The following is a 17,942-nucleotide window of genomic DNA, read 5'->3' as shown; positions in this document are numbered from 1 at the left end:
TTGTTAGAGGTGCATTGAGTTTATTATAGGGAGACAGCTCAATAAATTTAGATGGAGAAATAGAAAACACAAGCTAACAAGGCTAACAGGACCCAGTGACAATGGCACAAATAGGACAATGCACATCAGGATGTCACATGCAGGGGAAGTCAGATAGATTAAAGCAAAAGTGTGAGGTTTTAAAAATAGCACTCCTGTCACAACCTACAAAAATGTCCCCTACACATTATTCACACTTTGAGGTAAGATGTTCAAAGGCTGTCACAGATTTCTCACATTCTTCGACTTTTTAGAGTGAGTGAACCTTTTTTTAACCTTGTGTATTCCAGGGTGATCAGCTGCCCTCTGTCAGTGACTGCTCATTAGTAGCCTTTTGCAATGGAAATGAGAAGGAAGCAGACACGGTACACCCCAAGGCTATGCATGTTCACTCTGAGCTCAAGAGAAAGGAATGTGTGAATGGTTGATAATTATCAAAGGGCAAAAGTCACTCTCCTCTACTACCTGGATAGAATGACTATTCACTTTTGTCTTCCACAGCTGTTTGATAGTGTAAGCCTTATCTATCCATGCCCTTCTTATAAATCTCTGTTCTTCCCATAATGTAGTGAGCTGCATGGAGAGTGTCCATCACACACATTCAGAAGTTATTTCCTGCCTTTGGCTATGTTCCCAGTATGATCTGTCCCACCAGCTGATGGGAGAACAGGGATCTTTATGATGAGAATTTGACTGCAGTGGCCTTTTGTCCAGCATCAAGCTGTGTTCACATTTCAAGAGTAACTTTTTTGACATACCCATGCCCCAAAAAGTATCAATTTTATCACTCTCCCCTGACATAGGCTACACTTAAAATGAAAATGTGTGTGTTTACTGGATGTTTGACTCTCTCTCTTGCTCTCCAAAGACAGATATTTAAATTTGGTTAAGACAGGAAATTGGAGAGAATGCTCTTCCAAAAAACTGCAATAACTTGATTAATGTAAGACCTGCTGTCATGTGCAGTTGGTCAGTAAGCAGTCTTTTTCTCCTGGCCCTGATCCTGTCATACTGAGTGAACACAAACATTTCATGCATTTAGTGTTCATGAAGTTCTTTAAGGTGAGAAAGTTGAAAATACATTCAATGGAGGAAAGGTGAATGTCTCAATGATCAGTGTCAGGGATTTCAAGGAACAAAATCACTTTAATAAAGTGTGGATGAATCATGTAAAATCCAAGTTAGCACATTATTTCCTCTATTCTAGGTGCTGCCAGGTGCATATTGCATTGGCAGCTTTAACAGCTTGCATAACAGTTCACTTCATCAGTTTGTACAGTGGTGTCTCAGCCTTTCTATACACGCCAACTTTCAAAAAGTTAATTCTCTATTGTGACATTCGAAATTGCTGTCTGGCTTATTTTCCTACTTTCAGCATCTGCTTGCAGTGATACTCAAACAGTCAGATGTTGAGGTTTATGTTGAGGGTTGTACGTGGGACCCCTTTTCAGTACTGCTGTGTATCTCCACCGCATGGGTGTTGTGATGCCAACAGATCAGATGAGAAGCTGTGTGACGTAATGATTTCTATCTTCAGTGCAGAGGGATCCTGGAAAGGATTGGAGGAGAACAGGCCTCACAGCTACGCCTATATAAACCATAAAAGAAAGAGAAGTGTGCCCTTTACCGTTTTAGCTTTGTTGCCTGTCACTTTGTGGATTGGTGGGCATTTACTTTTATTTACATTTAATAAAGTATATCTTCTTCTTCTTCTACTAAAAAGACACCATGGCAACATGTCTAGGCAGCCTTGATTGGTTTTGAATTGCTCACAAAACTATTATTATGATGCACAACCTTCATTTCATTGACTGTTATGAAGAAGCTTGAACTGACTGCACAAGGATGGATATCTGACGCTGTGTATGTGACATCAAACAGAGGACTTGTACTTTTTGACAAAACCCTTTGTTCATCAAAAGTTTTTAAAAAGCTGTAGCATCCAATTTTCTTGTGTGTCATACATCTGGATTTTGTCCTAATTTTGGAGTCACCAGTCAAGATGAGTTAGCTGTGCTGCAAATGTGCTCTGATGCACTCCAACAAGCAGAGTCAGAATTAGGACGCATTCTGTATAAGTCTGTCCCATGAGGAGCTACTGAAGTAAAATGCAAAAAAAATGTAACAGATTTGTTGATGTGAAGCCATGTCTGTGCGTCTGTGTGTGTGAACACAAGATTACTGTGTGTGCCTCTTCGCAGTGAATTTTCAGAATGTGAACAATAGTCGTGGTATCGTCAAGTGTGAAGAATTACCATAATTTTTAGTTACAAAATAGAATTATTTAAAATGTTACAAAGCAATATGTCACATTTAGTTTTTAAAACTCAGCTTTAGTTTTGTTGGAGAAACAAGTTGGGCTATGAAATATACCTGAGATGTGATTCCAGACTATGCTGGGGAATACTTTTAAGAAAACCTTTCAGTTTGATAGTGATAGTAAGGTAAGGTTAATAACCCAAAAGTATTCTCATTTGCATAATGATCAATCGATGATCGATCCGCTTTTGCAATTTGTGTGATTCTCCTTTCACTTCTTCTTTTCTGTCAGAGATTGTGATGATGGCAAATAAATATGTTCCAACCCCAACTATCTGTACCCTTGACATGACTTTCTACTTTTCCTTTAAAGCTTCCAGTCTGGACCCCCCCCCCACTTTGCTCAAGATCAATGATTTCCGGCCTGAAATAAGGAGATTACCCAGACACACTCTCCCACCCTCCCCCAGCTTTTCAGCATGCTTGCACCGGATCAGGTTCTTCTTCAAATTCTTCTGTGTAACTCATGCTCTTATGCATCCCAATTATGTCTCTGTTGTGGCTGAGAGAATCAGGTCATTTCTGCACTGTAGGATCAAGTGTCACCTATAATCATTTTGTCTTCCAGACCATGCAAATAGGTCTGACTGTGTAAAATAGCTGTGTGCTGGCTCTGATTTGGTTTCTATTTTCTTTAAAGCCCTTTGTTCATATCGCTGTTTTAAAACTTTTACACAATCTCTCTTATGCCCTATTTATAAGCCACTTGCCTTATTTTCCTTTATATATTTATCTGTATAATATTCTAAAATATTCAAATGAGCCATGAAAAAAGCCATTACAAAATAGAATAGTTTATTTTAGAGAGCTACCATGGATAGGTCCATAATGTTTCCTTCATGATGTATACAGTGATGTTCACATTGGAAATTTGACAGATGATACTTTAGACCAACTGTCTAAGTTTATACACTAAATCCACCTCCAGCACAGCAATGTCCCATTCAACTTTTAAAGTAAAGATCCAGCATATTCAAAAGTGTTGTAGAAAACATCATAACATAATGTATCCATATGTACTGTAAGCATAAAACACATTTCCAGTCATCCTATCAATGCCATGTTACTCTGTAACATGCTGAACACAAATAATCTCAAATCCTTGGTGTCGCATTTCATGTACAATACCTGTGTCCTGTGGTTCATCATTAAATAAAGCTTCTTAAATAAACATAGATGCACAATTCATTCTTCCTCTTCTCCAGCCTCTTTAACAGAGATTGTTAAATACATAATATCAGCTTTCTTATTTTGAATTCTTAGTGTCTGTAAGTGACCAATTTTGTGTTGTGTTTTTGTAGTGTTGTCAAGAAAACACATTCTTAAAAAAATTTTAGCTCTCAGTTTGGTCTCTGTTGGGAAAAATAAAACGACAGTTTAGACTCTTACATTGGTAAACCTGTAGTAAACCTACTTTGCTAACTCACACCTTTTACAAATGTTCTTTTATGTCTCCAAGGCAGCTACTCTTGTACTTTTTTGACAGCTATTAATAGCATAATGTTGTGATGTGGCTTTGATGGCATACTATAATTTGAACCTAGAAGATTTGTGCTTTCGGCCCTCAGCCATATTCTGTGAAAAACATAAAAGCAAACAGATGCACATGTAGGAAAGCTGTCTTAGCTTGTATATCTACTGACATGAGTACCAGCACACATCAACACATTCCCCAGACTACTATAAAGGTGCCACAATGCTTTAATGTGATTCATAACATTGTCACTAGCGATGTTCTGAAAATGTTTCGCTTGAAGCTGATTGATATAAATATCTGGTAAACAATATGAGACAAGTACATATAGTAAACACATAATGCAGTTCCAACAATGATTAGGCAGAGTGAGAAACTCAAAGGCAGCCGAGGGCCACAGTGACCGCTGGTGCCTCTCTCAAAGTCAGAGTTCATTTCTCATCATCAGTTTTGTCCTTTGTCCAAACATCGCATTATTCCATCAGAGCGTTTTTTTCCCATTGTACAGTCTCAGCAAGCCAAGTGGTCCATACTCTATATGGTTCTAAGGTGGTTGTTTTTCCATAAAGCTCTCATTTTAAACAATATTACAGTGTTTTTAAAACAAGGTTTTGTTTTTTCAGAACCTCGGGTTCTGTTCTCCCTTGTTTATATGGTTGTACCTTCAAATAAATTTACTTAAGCAACGCATAAAAACTTCCAAATGATTGTCTTTTCATAAAATACATATCACATGGATTAACCAATCATACGTGCTACACACAGTCATACACACACACTCTTCACAGAGGAGAAAACGCTATTCAAGATGCCTGCAATGCTTAATATTGAGCAACAACTCTGTCAGTTAGACAGAAAAAAAAGATAAAAAAAAAAGGAGCAAAATACAAATAAACCAACAACAACAAAATCAAAGACTCGTCCTCAGGGTCCTGTTGTTATTGGAAGGAGAGCTGTGTGTCAAACAAAAGAGGAGAAGCCAGCGGTAGGGGCCTGAGCGGCGCAGCCCAGGCTGCTGGGGGGCCGGTAGAGGGTGCTGTGTTGGCTGGGTGGTTCCGAGGACAACAGGGAGGGGGTGGGAGTCCGGCTTCCCTTAGACCTGAACAGAGTGCCCTGCCCCTGGGGCTGTGGGGACGGGGCGCTCTGGGGGAGGAGCGGTGGCAGAGGGGGCACGGGTGGTGGGTGCTGCCGTGACTCTTGCTCCACCAGGGGCTCAGGCTGGGAGTAGCCGTACGCTGGCGGGCGAGAGACGCCCTTCTGCTGCCGCCGCCAGGAGTTGTAGTAGGTGGGGTCGCTGATGTAGTGGTTGACAAAAGAGTGGGTCTTCTGCCGGCTCTGATCCATCTCATATTCGCTGTCGCTGCCCTGTGAGTCAATCAGGAGGAAGAGTTAGAAGACACTTTGTCAAACAGACATGTGTAGGATGTTAACTACAGAGAATAATGACCACTAACTCTAATGCAGTATGCTTACTGTCAAACTGCACAATAGTCATAGCACACAGAATCATAACACAGCAGGACATATCTACTGAGAGACAACTGGAAATCTATTAATCCATGTGCAATTCTATGGGGCAGATAATAACTTCTATTGCACATCTTTCACACATAGGAGCTCACCCATAGCTCTGTGGAGAACAGATGTGATAAGTGTACAGAAGAGTGTCCTAGAATTGGACAGAGACAATGTTTACAGGATGAATTTGCTTTTGTTGTAATATTAAGCCATCAGTCTTGTAAGGTGCTTGTAAAATGTCTGTGTGGGTGAATCCTGTCGCCTTTCCAGACAGAATTGGCTGAGAAACACAAACAGTAAAAAAAAAAAAAAAAAAAAAAAAAGAAAGCAAATTACTCTCACAGAAAACATAACACATTTGGCACATTTGTGTGCCTGACAAGTGCCTGCCCATCTACTGCTCTATTGAGACACTACAGCTTAACAGATGTTGAAGCACCACTTATTTGCACAAGTGGCAGGTAAACAGTGGGAGGCTGCGCAGAGGAAAAGAATAACACCAGTTTGTGTCTCCCACGAGAGCAGTGTTTGTTCAAACCGGGTTGAACAATGTTTTGACTGTGCAGGTACCAGATAAATTGGCCAGTGAGACCCTGTGCGAGTGTGGGAAGACAGATGTTCACGATCTGCTACAATCATCCTCTCAGCCCTTTGTATCCATCATCCCTCATCACTTCTAACCTCCTTGTCTCTTCATTGGACTTCTTTATCTCACACACACACACACACACACACACACACACACACACACACACACACACACACACACACACACATTCACACTCACACTAAGCTGTGCATCACATGACAAGACCCAGCCATCCAGATTAACGCAACATTTCCTGTTTGAGGAAAATTAATTAGTTGTGAAGACATTTCAAGACACATGAGACATGAGAATCAGCCTTGTGCTTCCTTCCCATGGGAGAAATCAGTATTAAAAACTCTGAACCAGAGATGTCAGCCATGACTGGCCTACGCTAACAGAGGATATTTAATTTCTAGGTGATCCACTTGAGGCAGATTGTCTTGCTAACTGTCATTAATTTATCCTCAGACATTTGGTTTCATAATTTGGCAGCTATCCGGTTTTTGCATCTGGCAACGTAGTGATTATGACAAAAAAAGAATGGAGCTTTTCAAGGAGACAGACAGTGGATGTGGCAAAAGTAAAAGAAAGTGGAATAAAAGAAGCATTTTTGAGTTTGTAAAGGTTATGACTTCACCCTGGAGGACTTTCTCACTTTAAGAAATTCAAACAGTTGAATTTTACTTTTTAATTTCAGTTCATTGCCTATTCCAGGCTCAGAGTGGACATGGGCTGCAAGCCAGGATATCTGCTTACCTGAGAGTCAGATATCTCAGAGGGTTTCTCGGTGAGACTGCTGCTCTCTGCTGGGATCAGGTCATTGTACTTAGTGCTGACATCCTCATCCGAGTAGTGCAGACTTCCGGGACTGGGTCTTGGTGGAGACCTGGACGGATGGAGAAAAGGAGGCAGAGAAAGAGTGAGAGATAGAAAGCAAAAGACAGAAACTGAGTGGGAGCAAATGGTTACATAAGAAAAATAAAAGTTTAATTTGATCATCATCATTGTATTTCCCTTTGGGAAACTCTAACTCATTTTCTAGAGCTCTCTCTTCTTTGAGAACACATTTGAGTAAACATTAAGATGTTTGATCAGTCCTGTGACGGACACCACTCAGATGAGTAATGAAAGGCTGCAAAATAATTGTGAAAACGAAGAAGCTTCACATCCCAGAGGGGTGTCAGTGGGATCAACACGCACATATTCAGTGAGCACTCGATGGGCTATTCCTGAAAGCCACTTATATAAGAGAAGAGATTATAATTAGTTTGATTCCTTTGCTGTTCCTTTTGGATCTGAACGAAATGTCAGTTAGGGAGGGGGGCAGGGGGCAAGTTCTACATGAGTTCAGCTCACCTCAACTGTCATGAGATGCACAAATAGAATCCTGCATAAAAAACATATAAGCATTTTGATGAAAGGATTCTTTGTGGTGATTAGAACTGAATGACTTTACAGTTTGAGAGTCAGAGATTTAGACCTCCTGCAGAAAAACAGCGTAACTAAGCATGGCCCTGAGCACAGCAAATATTATGAAGTTCTTTTATGAGTGCAGATCAAGTAAGAAGACCCCTAGATTCTCTTTGGCTCCAGTCATTAAGTCTATAAAGTGAAGCAGAGAAAAACATCTGTGCAGACAATTATTTTTCTTCTTGTGCAGTAATGACTTCTGCTGTGTTCAAGGTCTGCTGAGACCGAATGGGATGGCCAACAGGGCCAAAATTGGACCACTACCCTCAGATCACCGAGCTACATCAATGGGCTCGGTATGTAACTCGGGCTAACACAGCATTAAGAGAAGAGTTTGCTCAGTTGGTTTTTATATAAACTAGGAATGGCATGAAAGTAAATGTTTAAATGATCTGAAATGGAAAACGTTGTATGTGGGGGAAGAACAGACAAGCATAAAACGCTGTCAAGTGTAATATTAAGGCATAAAGAAGACAACCTTGACGACCTCTCAAAGAAAAATTAATATGTACTGAGATATATGCGGGAGCTAAATCATTGGAAATGCCAAGAACAGGAAGCTTAGAAGACACAACATGACAACGGCCATGAAAGGGTTGACACAACAAAGGGACTTCTCCTCTGGGTTAAAGGGGATGACGTGAGGGGGCGGTCTGTGAAAAAAATACCTCTACTTAGAATTCAGACAAGGTTGAGTCAGACATTAAAAGGATGGGTCGACATGAGTAGGGGAGGGGCGATGGATCCTGCTACCGATCAGACTCCAAAATTATGCCAGTGAGCTTTGAATTATTTAGGAGAACTGTATTTTTCCCCTTGCCTTATCTGTCTTATTCAACCCTTCTTCCCTCACCCTTTCAAATATCCCGTAGGGAGGCCTCCCACTCTGCCTCCTTAGTCCACAGATCATTAGCAAAGAGTACGTTACCAGATTGGACCTCTTCAAAGGGAGAGAGCAACTCAACCCTTTGATCCCCTTCTTGGCCTCCTTGGTCAAGGAGAAAACAGCACAGATTCTCCTACCCTACACGCACCCCTTCTAGCACATTCCACCATAATGTGCAAAAAGCAACATCTTTTTTTTTGCTGTGACAGGAAGCAGTACTCCCATCCCCCAACACAACCACATGCCCGTCTATCCAGTCACCAAATGTGTAACGGATCTATGTCTCTACACTGACATATTACCTTTGCTTCTCATGCTGCACAGTTTGTGAAATCCCTCTTATCTAATGTTTACCTAAACATTAGCAAAGAGCCAGTCTGCCAAAGTCCTGCTGACGGGTAGAAGGACGTGTCCTCACACCCACGGTGTTGTACTTTATGTTGAGATAGCTCTCACAGCACTGCACTCGAGAGAAACTCTGGGCTGAAGGCCAGAAGAAAATGGCGGGCTCTGACCCATAAGCACCCTTTGTCTAAAGCGGTGATGGACAGACAAAGAGCACATGCAGAAGCTCATGAATGCTAATTAGCTGGTATTGTGCTGCCCCTTTCTATAAATTGTTGCTGCACACAAACACCGAATATCAACTAGGGGAGCGGAAGGAGGCTCAAATCAGCAGCTGGGCTCCTAGAGGCTTGGTTTGTTCTCTCAAGACTGACAGATTATTGTAAGGGAGAGGGGGAACACACAACACTACATTATTAATTCCTGTCAGTATCATAAGCAACACGCTGAATAGCAAGAGGAAACTCTGAGTTAACAATATGTTTGAGAGGTGGAAGATTTGCATGCAGGAAATGAATGCAATGGTTAGCTGAACACCACGGTTAGTTACTGTATGACTGATGACAAGTGTGCGGGGAGTGTGACTGACCGTGTGTAGATGCCGTTCTTGCGGCAGAAGGAGTTTTTCACAGAGAGGCGTCTGTTGTTAAGCTCGAGGGCTGGAAAGCGTCCCTCGTCCAGGCGCACCATCTCTCCATGGGTCAGAGGCAGAGCTGTGCAGTTGGAGTGGTTTCCTGAACAGGGGTATGAGGACGACACTGTGTGGGTTGTGGAATGAAACAAGTGATTTGTGATTCTCAGTCAAATCTAGAATCAAATTAAATTCCCCCTCCACTCAAAAATATTTCTTCTTGTTCCTACAATTGGATGTTTAAGCTTCACTGTGCAGAATGATGTATGTGCAGGGTTTGACACTAGAAGGATGTATTCACAATCATCTGCTGTGACTGTGATGTAGGAGACATCTTGTGTCCAGCAGGAACATTCACATATTCATAGATTCTGGAATTTTTAATGAGGTTGAAGGAGTAGATGCCTTTTTAAGGAATTTAATGTGGAAATTATACTTTGTTTGCAAAGAAATCATATCAGACACATTGTTGTTCCAAGCAGACTATCTGTATGTATGTCTTTATACTTTATAGTATATTGTGTTATGTACAATACAAGTAAAAAATGCTGCTTTTTTACTACATCGGTAGAGCATCATCAGTCTGTCAGTCAGGCCCACTGTCCAGTCCTGGCCTCTAGTAAAACAAACAGCAGGACAGATCTGCTTCATGGCTGAGAAAATTGAGGAGGGGTTAAAAGGGCCTAAGAAGCCCTCTTTGTGTGAACACACAAACACAGTCCTTGTCTGAACTGGTCTCGCCAAGCCATGTTTACTGACCCCGGTAACCTCATGCTAAATGCTGACCGTGCTAAAAAATCACCAGTACGAGGCTGTAGGAAGGCTTGACCTGACCCTTCACTTTTCCCTCCCCAAAATCTCCAACCTCTTTCTCTCCTCTACATTTTCCTCCATGCTGCAAGTCTAAAAACATTCGCCCCAGATGCCCTCACTGTGATTACTTGCCAACCATAATGTGAAGTATTAACAGTAAGTCTACTAACATCGATTAACTTCCACTACCTCATGTTTTGGAGTTTCAAGATAGAAACTCTGATAAAGAGTTTCTAGGAAGAGCAATGTCACTTGGGATAATTCACCATCATGAAAATTGACTTCTTGCTACAGTGTTGTAGTTATATAATTACTCTCAGTCTGACTAATGACCTGAGCATTAAACCACTGCACAAGCCATTTATCCCACTATTGATCCTCACTGCAGTTAAACATGAACAATAATGTTTATTCACCTGCCTATTTCAGCTGTGTCACCGGTAACCTTTACTCTCATCTTTCCCCTGTCAGCCCAACAATGTTGCAGGTAATTTGTCTAATTGTGTGAGCCTTCACACTGCCATTTTCTAAAATAGACTTTGAATGTGCAATCATTAAAAGATAATTCTCAGCAGAGCTCTCCACGAGGAAGACAGACTTAAGTCAATGCCTTAGGTTGCAGCAACAGACAGAAAAACGGAGACGTTCGCAGCAAGTTTAGCAGACAGTCGCGTTTCCTACCTGAATCTGCTTTTTTGGTGTATTTTTTACTCTGGCCTCGGATGATGAGGATGAAAACCAGGAGGAGGATGAAGATGAGGCCCACCAGAGCGATCACAACCAGGAACCACCACTCCTCATAGAATGGAGACACTTTCTGGGCTGAACACATGACAATATAACAGACATTAATAAACAAAAAAACAAAAAAAACAAAACAAGCATTGTTATGTTATCACATTGTGGCATTATTAGTACCTGATATAGATGGTGAAGGGGAGCTGGGTGACCCATAGCCATAGTCGTTGACTGCAATTACTCGGAAGTCATAAGTCACCCCTTCTCGTAGCATGTCCAGGTTAAGCGTGTAGGATGTCACTTCTTTAGGAATGTCTTTGATAAGGATATCCCACAATCCTTCATCTAAAGGCAAGATGAGAAAATATGTGAATATAGTGGCAATCAAAGCTTTAGTCATCATGTAGGAAACACCAGTCCAGGTATGCGTGTGGCTCACCTGAAGGTCTGGCCTCGATGACGTATCGTGTGATGGGTGCACGGCCTTGATCACCGCTGGTCCAGTGCAGTGTGAGGGCAGTGCCATACCGAGAAATAAATGGTTCTCCAGGAGGGCCTGGGGCTCCTTGGGAAGACAAAAATGGCAGATAGAAAAAAAATGCCGCCCTATGAGTACAGAAGGCACTCTAAAAGATTCATATTGACATGAAAATCAGAACAAGACTCTCACCTTCTCCAGGCCCAGTAGTGATGTTGGCCTCCACCTCGGGCCCATAAGTAAGTGTTTTGGCGCGGATGCGGAAGTTGTAGGTGACGCCATCAGCAAGGTCTTTGATCTTCATCCACAGGGGAGCACTGCCCTTCACATCTACTGTCACTATCTTACTGACACCTGGAGTGCGAGGAGAGGAGTCTGTACAGAAAACACTAAGACTCTAGATGCTGTTTTCTACAAGCGACACATAGCCAAGCTTTGAGCATATGAATGGACACACAGAGTCACATAGACAAATTCACAAGTTAGAAGACTCACAGACTATCATTGACACACACAGCTTTGCATATATAGCAGAAAAGGTCTATTCCTGCAGCCTTCTAGATATCCAGATAGGAAGACACAAGGACCTTTTAATAATAGACCGACTGATATTCCCCGTCTTTACTGCTCTGTTCAGCTTTGCTCTTGGTCGATTAGTGGAAAGCCAAGGGACCACAGCAGCCTCAGCTCAGCATTCCACCTCTGCTCCCAATTACTTGACAATCTGGTCCAGGCAACCACACTTTAGCCAACTATTAACCATCCTTTCTCTCAGTGAGAGACAAAGCTGTGAATTCTCACCAGAGCATTCCAACATATTTTTTTATCAGCAATTCCATATATGTTACTGCAGGGCCTATACTCATCTTTAACAGATTAGAGCATGAGCTTAAGCAGCGTGAGTTAAAAAGAATATGGTAACTAGGCAAGAGGTTGTAAATCACTGTCTGTGAAAGCCAGCTGAGGAATGTCAAGACATAGCAGAGTTATTAGGCTCCAGGCAGAGTTTCTCACCATCTACAGGAGTGCAGGGCTCATAAACCAGGCGGTAACCCTCAATGATGCCATTGGCCTGCTTGGGCTCCCCCCAGGACACGTTGACCGAAGTAGTGGTCAACTCGCTGAAGTGGATGAAGCTGGGAGCACTCGGCGCTTTTGGTGAAGAAAGGTGCGAAGAGAAAAGATGTGATGAAAGTTCCACTCAGTACTGAGACAACACACTACATACTGCTGCAAAACTGCAATGCGGTGATCTGGATATGCCTACATATGCATGAAAACATTTGTAAATTCTCAGCGAAATTGTTCGAATGGTCTAATAAAGGCACAAACTGGGACACGCATAAATAGAAAAAAACTCATTATTTATTCATAATACTTCATTCTTGACGTTCCCTCCAGTAGACATCTGAGTTTTCATAAGTCGGAATAGTAATTTGGCACATTCTCAACTAGTTAAGTTGCTTGTGTTGCTGCTACTTTCCCCATTTGCTGCAAACTCTCAAGCCATTTGGGTAAATTGGCAACAAAAGCAGGACTGGACCAGTGCGACAGAGGGAAATCTAAAGGCAGAACTCATAGTCTGCAGCAGGCAATTTGATGTATTCATGAAAGAAAAAAATCATGTTATGCTAGATGGCATTAAACAGAAATACTAGGAGATTGAAAATGAAAGCGGCTTCATTGTTCATTATCAGAGCATGAACAAAAAAATGTTTTGTGCATGTAGAAACAGGTACCCTGGTGAACAGGTTAAACAAATGAGTCACTAAAAAGCAAAGTCGACATAAGAGAGTGCAAAATCATTCTGTGACCTTGAACAAGAGCTGAGAGAATTCTGCCTGCTGACCCAGCCCAGATCCAGCTAAGTGTCAGGATTTTGCCACAATTCTGCATAAAATTCACAAAAGCTTGTGTTGGCTCACTTCCCGGTACCCTGCGGTGCAGAGAGCCAAAATTCCTGCCTGTGTTTTTAAGTTCTCAGCACTTTGTACCCCTCGCCAATGTCACAGCCTTCAAGGGGGCGGAAAAGACAAGAGAAATTTATACTGTAAACCATTTTTGTGCTGAAACCGCAGAGGAGGGACTCTTGCTAGCTGGTAAACACAGACGTCTTTGTGCAGCAGCGGCCAAAAAACTAATCTACATGTGTCCCCCGCACTCTGTATTCATTGCTCTGCCGCTGTCATTAGGCTTCCACCCCCATGACTCTTCCTGGAGGAGGTGCCAAGAAGACTCTGATCTCTTATGCTACATCCCGCAGGACGAAACTAAACTCTTTAGTGAAAATGTTCATAGTTCTTGGTGAATAGGAGGAGCGGGTCTTGCATTATATGTCTTAATGCTGCACTGCTTCAGTTTGCAGTGTTATTTTTTAGAGATCTTTTGTGACTGAAGAGAAGATGAACCTTGAGATACTTCTCAACCCAAGCACTTGAGAACCACAGGCAATAATGTTACATATTGAGCAGAACTGTGCAGATGACAGAAGGAGACCGATAGGGGACAGACGCCTCTCTGTGTTTCAAAGATAAAGGAATGCAGGATTTAAGACTATGAAATGCAACATGGTGTTGGCAGGAGGTCTTAGCTGCAAGTTAATGCCACTGGTCTTTTGAACATCTCTGTAATCTCCTCAAACACATCTGGATTAACTGTAACTCACCTGCTTGCTGAGTGCGCCCTCTAGTGGGCAGGGATCGGGGCCCATCCCCTGCAGCATTGAAGGCTGCCACACTCATCATGTAGGTGGTGTAGCCTGTCAGGTTTTTCAGCTTCACCCCGAGCTCCGGCAGGAAAAGTGTACGCAGGCGCTCTGTCTCATTCTGGAGTTGAAACTCCCAGAAATAGATCTATAAACAGAATAAAATAGTTCAGAGTACATAATTCACATGTTTTTCAATGGAAATATAAAAAATAAGAAAGGCATGAGGTAAGTTTGGTCGATATGCAGTAACACAGAAAAACAGACACATTATCGATACCTTGTAACCCTGTATGTCCCCATTCTGAGCATCCAGAGGAGGAGGGTCCCATGTGACATCCAGCTGTGTGGCTGTTGAGGACTGCACCACCACATTCTGGGGAGGGGATGTTGGGACTAGAATGGGCAGAGCGTAAATATTAATAGTCACTTTTAGTGTTTCATATTAATATTACTTAACAATATTGAAGGTAAGCAGACTGAACACATGCTGCACAGTGAGAGAAGAAACATACCAGCCTCTCCAACAAACACTTCCTGTGGAGCGCTGCTGGGACCCTCCCCCACAGCATTATACACACTGAGACGGATCTCGTAGCGTTTGTGTTTACTCAAATCTGCAAGGAGAGAACCCATAGCAGCATTATAATAGAACAGTTAAGATAAAAGAGCAAAAAGAAGTTACTCCGGAGAGACCACACAGTCACAGTGACGCCCGTGGCAAGACAGCATCACAAATTGAACAAAAAGATGGAGGGATGGAATTATAAGGGAAACTGAGGAAAACATGGGGTTGTTGTGGGGACACAGGGAAGATTTGTCAGTGATTAAACAGAAAGAAAACACACTGAAATAATGACGGGGCAGCTTGGAGAGATTAAAGTCATACACAGATCATAAGAATCAGCAGCAGCTCCTCAGCGGATACAGCTGAGTGGGAGGATGGAGCAACGTGCACTTGCTTTAAATCATCATACAAATGGAATATTTTGTGGAAAAACAATACAACAGTTGACATGCAAACAGATGGGAGAGTGACGGAAGAAAGGGAGATGTAAGACTTACTATCCAGTTCGTATTGGGTGAGCGAGGATTCACTCAAGTTCCTGATGCTGTAAGGAGCTGGAGATTGGATAGAGGATGGGCAGGGTTGGGAATATTATTACTTAGCAAATCACTGCAGGCCTTACTGATAGAATCACAGCAATAATAAAAATAACTTCACTTATGACTCCAGGTAGCACGACTTTCTGCATATAGTTGAAGGGTAAGCATTGAAAAGGTAAACTCACCAGTGAGATCAGCCCAGTTTGCAGAGGCACTGTTAACTGTGCGGACAGTGAAGCTACGTAGCCGGTCATAGTGTAACTCCCTATACCTGACCCTGAACCCCAACAGGACTCCATTGATGTGATCCTCAGCGGGAGGCTACAATATTTAACAGACATACAATCCGATCATTATTAGTTCTAACCAGCAAATGTCGCTTTCATTATTCATTATTCCATTCACTAAACAAGTAATGTAACAGCGTACCTGCCAACGGACCAGTACAGATGTGGTGGTGTGAGGTGTAACAGACAGAATTGTTGGGGCTTTGTCTGGGGCTAGGACAGAAAAAAAATCTTTTTAGCAAACCAACACAGCTGAGGAGAGTGATATATAATTCAGTCTGGTAGGGAACAGCTTGAGAGTAAACACACACACTGTTGACGTAAAGTATTCACTGCGAAAATCCAAAGTTAAAACATTGATGTAGAGGCGTGTTCGCACAGTTCGAAAAGTGCTCTCGTACAACTCAACAGAAAACCAACGGATTATGACTCAGTGCTGCAGGGTGACATGTTTGGCCCATGTCTAATTACAGCAGTCCAAAGTTCTTACCATCTTGCAGTGTAGTGATGGCCTCGCTCTCCTGGCTGTATTCGCTGTCTCCAATGTCATTGGTGGCTTTTATACGGAACTGGTAAGAAGTGAAAGGCTTTAACCTTTCAAAAGAGAAAAAAAAGAGTGCAATGTGTACAAGTACAGCATGTTCTTCACTACACAGTTTCTCCATGAACAAGAAATACTGCTGATGCAAGGGCACATTCACATTTACCTGTCCACGATGTAGGAGTTTGTCTCATGACTGACTGATGCAGAGTGGACAGTCCAGTTGCTGTCTGGCAGCTCTCTGTACTGGACTGTGTAGTAACGAACTGGGGACAGGCCATCGCTGCCTGGTTCCCATGACAACAGCACTCTGCGAGCCTGGACTTCCTCTTGAGGCACTATGGGACGGCTCGTGGGTTGGGGTCGGGCTGAGGGGCACACACACACGGGTCAGTCTCACACTTAGAGGTGAATCATTTAAATAATGCATTTTAGCTGGAGCATTTTACACCTACCTCTCTTTTCTGTTGTGACCACCAAAGCCTCTGCAGCCTCCCCCCAACCCTTTCGTGTTTGAGCAGTGAGACGAAACACATAAACCAGCTCTGGTTTCAGGCCGGTCGCTGTGTACTGTCGCGCGCTGGGGCTCAGCACGTCTACGGTGGCGGCGTTGCTGTTTGAAGAGTTTCGTCTGTATGTGATCTGATAGGCTAACAAGGCAAACTCATATCAGTATACAGCCATGCATAAAAGAGAGAGAGAGCAAAGAGAACAATTCAGCGGCACTACAAAATCAAACGACAGTATATGGAGACATTTGAGGGACACAAGCAAAATACCTTGTCTCATGATAATATCTAAGGTCAGAGATAAAAGTCTGTGTATTGTAAGCTCACCTAGAATAATGCCATTGGGCTGTGCAGGAGGTTGCCATATGAGCCTGACTGATGTGGTTCTGACTTCTGGGAAGAGGATGCCGACTGGAGGGCCTGGTACTATCACACATAAAAATGACAGGCAAAAGTGTTACATGTTACATAACTCCAGGGATAAAAACTGGATCAAGAAAATATATCCATCTTAAAATGCGGTTCAATAATGATTAAATTTAAGTCGGATAAAATAAGAAAGAAAAAACAGAAACTCTCAATGTTTCTTTATACAAGGAGAAATAAAGGCAGAACAGTTAAATTATTTTTATTTTTAACTCTTGATACATATAATTAGCAACTAGTGAAATGATCTCAATTTCAAAGATATCAGTATTAAAGAGGCTGGTAAGATGCATATGTTTACCATCATCCAGGGTCCTCTCCAAAATGGATGGCGAGCTACTCCTTCCGTCTCCTATACGTGTGAAGGCCAGAACCTGGATCTCATACAGGACGTACTTGCCCAGACCACTCAGCTGGACACTGTGGCTGGTGTTGCCCTCCACTGCCCAGAAGTTGGGAGCTGTGTCTGAGTCCTTCTCCTTATACACTACCTGAAATACACAGGGAGTGTTGCTGATCTTAGGACACATTATTGTTATACTGAAATAGAGATCATTTTCAGATGAATGGTGTACACTGGAGCATGACAGCTGACTGCTGACCTTGTAACCCAGGATGAGTCCATTGCGATCAGTCTCTGGGACTTCCCCCCAACGCACCAGGATGCTGCTGGAGGTAGTGGCGAAAGCTGACACGTTGGTGGGACCGCTGGAGGGCACTACAGTAAGAGCATGGAGCTTAGCACACTTCAAGCACACCTGCAGGATTAAGTATGTGTTTGGTATGTGTATGCACATAGTTTCATCCTTACCAGACTCCCTGGTCCTGCCGTGGACTGGCTGGCTCCAGGGCCCAGAGCCAATTCCATTGATGGCCTGAACTCTGACCTCATACTCCGTCCACTCCTCTAGGTCCTCAATAGTGAACTCCCTCTCCAGCCGGTCCATTATGACATGGGAAAGAACTCCACCTTTAGACCCAGCTTTAGAGTACTGGACCCGATAGCCAACGAGATCTGGATTCCCATTGTACTCCCACTCTGGAAGAGGCTAAAAGGATTTTTCTTTT

At 42.6% G+C, this 17,942-nt stretch overlaps 1 protein-coding gene across 5 annotated transcripts in view; it reads right to left on the bottom strand.

Moving 5' to 3' along the window:
• Positions 1-3,136: 3,136 nt before the first annotated feature.
• The window catches only part of sdk2a (sidekick cell adhesion molecule 2a), an 80,192-nt gene continuing 65,386 nt past the window's right edge, over positions 3,137-17,942 (bottom strand). For 2 of the 5 annotated variants that reach the window (XM_051388473.1, XM_051388478.1), the window contains 21 exons: positions 17,686-17,923; positions 17,477-17,592; positions 17,176-17,365; positions 16,776-16,874; positions 16,395-16,589; positions 16,106-16,307; positions 15,889-15,992; positions 15,541-15,611; positions 15,297-15,432; positions 15,070-15,126; positions 14,520-14,621; positions 14,285-14,400; positions 13,966-14,152; positions 12,315-12,452; positions 11,493-11,675; positions 11,262-11,387; positions 11,003-11,167; positions 10,766-10,906; positions 9,230-9,398; positions 6,696-6,825; positions 3,137-5,197 (listed from right to left, as the gene is read on the bottom strand). In XM_051388473.1, coding sequence (XP_051244433.1) covers positions 4,793-5,197; positions 6,696-6,825; positions 9,230-9,398; positions 10,766-10,906; positions 11,003-11,167; positions 11,262-11,387; positions 11,493-11,675; positions 12,315-12,452; positions 13,966-14,152; positions 14,285-14,400; positions 14,520-14,621; positions 15,070-15,126; positions 15,297-15,432; positions 15,541-15,611; positions 15,889-15,992; positions 16,106-16,307; positions 16,395-16,589; positions 16,776-16,874; positions 17,176-17,365; positions 17,477-17,592; positions 17,686-17,923 — 3,270 coding nt within the window. In that variant the 3' untranslated portion in view covers positions 3,137-4,792. The remainder of the gene's footprint in view (positions 5,198-6,695; positions 6,826-9,229; positions 9,399-10,765; positions 10,907-11,002; positions 11,168-11,261; positions 11,388-11,492; positions 11,676-12,314; positions 12,453-13,965; positions 14,153-14,284; positions 14,401-14,519; positions 14,622-15,069; positions 15,127-15,296; positions 15,433-15,540; positions 15,612-15,888; positions 15,993-16,105; positions 16,308-16,394; positions 16,590-16,775; positions 16,875-17,175; positions 17,366-17,476; positions 17,593-17,685; positions 17,924-17,942) is intronic. The other 3 variants (XM_051388474.1, XM_051388476.1, XM_051388477.1) reach the window with 3 other exon arrangements.

The sequence above is a fragment of the Dicentrarchus labrax genome, unplaced genomic scaffold, assembly GCF_905237075.1.
Source record: "Dicentrarchus labrax unplaced genomic scaffold, dlabrax2021, whole genome shotgun sequence".
In the NCBI taxonomy this organism is placed as follows: Eukaryota; Metazoa; Chordata; class Actinopteri; family Moronidae; genus Dicentrarchus; species Dicentrarchus labrax.
The sequence above is the reverse complement of the archived record's forward strand: the minus strand, read 5'-3'. Positions and strand labels throughout refer to the sequence as shown.